The sequence below is a fragment of the Apium graveolens genome, chromosome 4 (assembly GCF_009905375.1).
Source record: "Apium graveolens cultivar Ventura chromosome 4, ASM990537v1, whole genome shotgun sequence".
In the NCBI taxonomy this organism is placed as follows: domain Eukaryota; kingdom Viridiplantae; phylum Streptophyta; class Magnoliopsida; order Apiales; family Apiaceae; genus Apium; species Apium graveolens.
Window position 1 is genome coordinate 180,209,429 of NC_133650.1, and position 4,781 is coordinate 180,214,209.

At 36.7% G+C, this 4,781-nt stretch overlaps 1 protein-coding gene across 1 annotated transcript; it reads right to left on the reverse strand.

The window, feature by feature from the left end:
- Window positions 1-289: 289 nt before the first annotated feature.
- LOC141719191 (uncharacterized) lies at window positions 290-1,878 on the reverse strand. Its single transcript, XM_074521576.1, has 2 exons — window positions 1,761-1,878; window positions 290-1,653 (listed from the first exon to the last, which is right to left on the reverse strand). The coding sequence occupies exons 1-2, from the start codon at window positions 1,876-1,878 to the stop codon at window positions 290-292; spliced, it is 1,482 nt and encodes a 493-aa protein (XP_074377677.1).
- Window positions 1,879-4,781: the final 2,903 nt, after the last annotated feature.

Below are 4,781 nucleotides of genomic sequence, written 5' to 3' on the forward strand. Positions count from 1 at the left end.
TTTGACGCGTGTCCATAAGGAAGTTTCATGTGCATTAACGATGACAACATTTTCTTTTTTTCTGCCTTGGACAAATTAAAAATCGAAGGGGGTAAGTAGGTTTTTTTTTCTCCTTTTTGTGGAGCTAGATCAGCCCTAACCCCCATGTCAATCATGTCAAGACGAGAAGCTTCACTACCTTTAGACTTAGATTTCATATTTAGTAGTGTGCCGATCAAGCTATCATACACGTTCTTCTCGACGTGCATGACATCTAAACAATGACGGACATGGTGAAACTTCCAATATTCTAATTCGAAAAAACTGACTTTTTCTTCCATGGACAATCAACCTTCTTTGACTTCCTTACTTCCTTCCCAAACTGAAATTTAATTTTATCTTGCTGCAATAAAACCTCTTCTCCAGACAGAGGTTGACGTGCCTGCCCTAATTCTTGTTGTCCATTAAAAGCGGCCTTTTGCTTCCTATATGGATGATTCCTAGCCAAGTAACGCCGATGGCCTTGGTAACACATCTTCCTGCTATGGCTTAAATACTTGGCAACTGTATCATCAGCGCATACTGGACAACACATATAACCTTTATTAACGCATCCGGACAGATTTCCATATGCAGGAAAGTCATTTATTGTCCACAATAAAATTGCTTTTAAAGTGAAATATGACTTGGTGTATGCATCATAAACATTTGGTTCACCTTCTTCCCACAACTTCTTTAAATCATCGATTAAAGGCTGTAAATATACGTCAACGTCATTGCCAGGCTTATGTGGACCGGAAACTAAAATTGTTAGCATCATAAATTTCCTCTTCATACATAACCACGGAGGAAGATTATAAGTCACTAATACTATTGGCCAACAAGAGTATCTATTGGTTAGACCGTTAGTATGTGGGTTTATACCATCTGCAGACAACGCCAAACGAATATTTCGTGCATCACTACCGAAGGCAGGCCACCTATAGTCGATATTTCTCCAAGAAGGAGAATCGGCTGGATACCGCATCTTTCCGTCTTCTATTTGCTGCTTTGAGTGCCAGGTCATTAGTTCAGATGTAGAAGGAGATTTAAACATCCGTTTGAATCTCGGTATAATTGGAAAATACCACATTACTTTAGCAGGAACATTAATCCTTATTTTACCATCCTTTCCTAACTTCCAGCGAGATAAACGACACTTAGGACACTCGGAAGCATCAACGTTTACCCCCCGATACAGTATACAATTGTTTGGACATGAGTGATATTTTATGTATTCTAGGCCCAAGTCGGATAAGGTTTTCTTGGCTTCATATGCATTAGGTGGCATCACATTATCCTTAGGAAGGAGAGAGCCAACGGTAGACAACAAATCGTTAAAGGCACTATAACTAATTCCGAACCTAGCTTTCCAATTGTGCAATTTTAGTATCGACTTCAACTTGGTACATTCACTACCCTCATACAAAGGTTGTTCAGCATCAACCACAAATCTCCTAAACTGATATGACTCATTATTGTACTCACTCGAATTATATGCAGCATCACAAACATTGACTGTTTCTGATGCAAGGCCAGGGGAAGGTATCGGTGCGCGGGCAGATGTAGGTGCAGGGGCAGGCGTAGATGCAGGGGTCGGAGCATTTCTATTAACTGATGACCTACTTGCAGACCCTTGTGTATGCCAAATCCAATCAAGGTACCCCAGACTAAAACCTTTTCATATAAATGTCCCCTGATAATCTTAACTGCAAATTTTTTGAAGTTAGCACATCTTTTACAGGGGCAGGGGATTCTTTTAGGATCACTAGCATTTTCCTCGGCAAATATCAAAAACTCTTCAACCCCGATTTCATAGTCAAGTGTGTCTCTATCTTTGAAAATCCAAGATTTGTCCATGCTATTCTCAAACTACCTGATTTTCAAATAACATATTAATTTACTATATACTATAGTACATTTACTACCTAGTATAATCAATATAAAATTCCTATATTCACTCATAAACCATGCTATTTACAACGACAAGCCCCAAACACAAATATATTTACAAACTACACAAACACAAATATATACAAGCACTTGTTATTACATGTAAATTCGTATTTTAACTTCACAGGGTCTATAAAACATAAAAAAATACAAAAATTTCTAAGAGGACAATTTGCAAACAGTTTTAGACAAATAACTACACATACAACTACACATGCAACAACTACACATTTCAATTTCACATGCATACATACAACTACACAAATGTATACATGCAGCCCAAACAAATATAAATAGATATGTAAAGAAGAATATACCTAACAAAGCAAGCTCCAAAATCCCAAAAAACTAACTCCGAAGCCCAAAATCCAACTTAACTCCAAGCTCCGAGCTTTAAGCTTTAACAAACCCTTAGCTCCAAGATTTAAGCTCCAACAAACTCTACTCCTCACCTTAAACTTCAATGAACACACTTCACTCCTTAATCTTCGAATCTGTCACAAAAATTGAAATAAATGAGAAAAAAGAACATTTGAAAGTAAGAGATGAGTTGAAGAAATTGAGAGCTTTAATTGGAGATTGAAAGTCTAATCGAAAATTGAATACATTTGAGAGTTCTAGGTTTAGCTATGAGGAGTCGAGAGAAAGGGGGAATTAGGTGAGTGTTTTGTCTGAAAATGCAAAACCCGTTTTGTTTTGTAATTTTTTGTTTTTGTTTTGATTTTGATTTATTTTTAATTTTATGTTATAATCTTATTATAGTGAATGAGTGATAGGCGGGAGGGGAAATATACTAAGGGGGGGAAAGGAAAATATTTGGCTAAGGGCGGGGAACAAAAGAGAGAAGCAGCGGTCTCTAATTTTTTAAAATTGAGCTTAGACATCGGTTTATATGTCAACCGATGTTAAAAGTGAATTGGACATCAGTTTATATGTTAACTGATGTAACGTAGTTTTTAAAAGAATAACTTAGACATCGCTATACTGAAAAGCTGATGTAAACATACTAAAAAGACATCACTTATTTTTTATGTGATGTAAAAAACGTTTTTAACATCAGTGACTTTTTTGACTGATGTCTAATGTGCGATGTCTAATGCTGATTTTCTAGTAGTGGATCCTGATAATCTCTCTCTCCTTTTCTAACTCAGTTTTTAGAGATTTATTCATTTTTAGCACTTCATCTCTCACATAGAAAGCATCATCTCTATCCTTCTGAGTTTGATGGAACATAACTAACTCTTTTTCTAAAAATCATTCCTCTTTTTAAAAGCAAGATTTTCAGAAGTTAATCTTTCACATGTTAAAGTTTGATCTCTATAGCTAATAAACATGGTTTTATGATATAATCTCAACTCAGTAATATCATCAGTATGAAAGGCATAAGTTATTTGAGGTACCTTTAACTCAGTAGCATCAGAACTGCTATCAGCATTTACCATCAAGGCATAGTTTTATTCATCTTCAGAATCTGAGGAGTCTGTCCAGCTTTTCTTCTTTGTGACAAGACCTTGACTTTGTCAATCTTTCCTTTCTTGCAGTGAGAAGATATGTGGCCTTTGTCACCACAATCGTAGCATTTGACATTTGAGTAATCTCCTCTGTCAGACTTTCCTTCTTTGCCTTCAGATTTTCTGAAGAACTTCTAATCAGAACTTCTACCTATCCTGGAAAACTTCTTTCCTCTTCTGAATTTCCTGTAGGCTATCTCTGTGATACCTTTCACCATAAGAGCACAAAACTTCATCATCTCTTCATCAGCATCTCCTTCAGATAGACTTTCAGTTTCTGAATCATCATCATCATAACTTGATGATTCTGAATCAGACTTTATGAAGAGAGCCTTTCCTTTTCCTTTCTTTGAGATAGCCACTTTGGGGGATTCCTCCTTAGCATTAAGAGCAACTGTTCTTGACTTTCTCCCATGTCTCTTGCTTCTTTGATCCATCTCAAGTTCATAAGTCTTGAGCATTCCATAAATTTCATCAAGAGTAATTTCATTAAGAGCATAGTTATCTCTTATAATAGTAGCTTTCAAATCCCAACTTTCAGGAAGGGCTAAAAGGAATTTTAGATTTGAATCTTCAATGTCATATTCCTTGTCCACCAGTGACAGATCATTCAAGAGTTTGACAAACCTGTCATATAAGTCAGTTAATGACTCATTACTTTTTGAGTCAAAGTGCTCGTACTCTTGAGTGAGTATAGTCCTCCTGTTTTTCTTGATTGCATCAGTTCCCCGCCACCTTGTCTCCAAAGCATCCCATATCTCCTTTGTAGTCTTGCAGTGAATTACCCTATTTGACATGACATTATCAATGGCACTATGCGACAAATGCCTTACACTTGCATCCTTGGCAATAGATGAGATATCTTCAGCTGTGTATTCACTTTTCTACTTTGGTATGGTCTTTGCTGGCTGATCTGCAACTACAACAGAGAGCTTGGTTGGCTTATGTGGTCCTTCATTAATTCTGTCAAGTTATTCTAGATCAATAGCTTCCCGAAACATAGCCATCTTCACTTTCCATATGGGATATTCAAACGGTCTCAGCATGGGAACCCTGATAGTCTCATATCGACTATGGGTTTGAGTCTTTGGAGTTTCTTCAGTTTTAGCGGGCTTGGTTGGATTTTCCAGCTTCTTCAGATATGATTGTTTTTGGATCTTTACTGTATGTGTGTTAACAGATAGGCGCTGATACCACTTGTTAGGTCACACAACACTGTAGAAGGGGGTTGAATACAGTGTAGAATACAATCAAATCAATTTAAAGCACAAGTAACAGAAAATAGATGTATTTGATATA

Bases quoted from the DNA above. Each gene is read 5' to 3' on its own strand.
- LOC141719191 (XM_074521576.1), bottom strand. From the start codon at position 1,878: ATGGACAAATCTTGGATTTTCAAAGATAGAGACACACTTGACTATGAA. The intron at 1,654-1,760 runs GTAAAAGATGTG...GGCATACACAAG, and splicing joins TAAAAGAATCCCCTGCCCCT to GGTCTGCAAGTAGGTCATCA.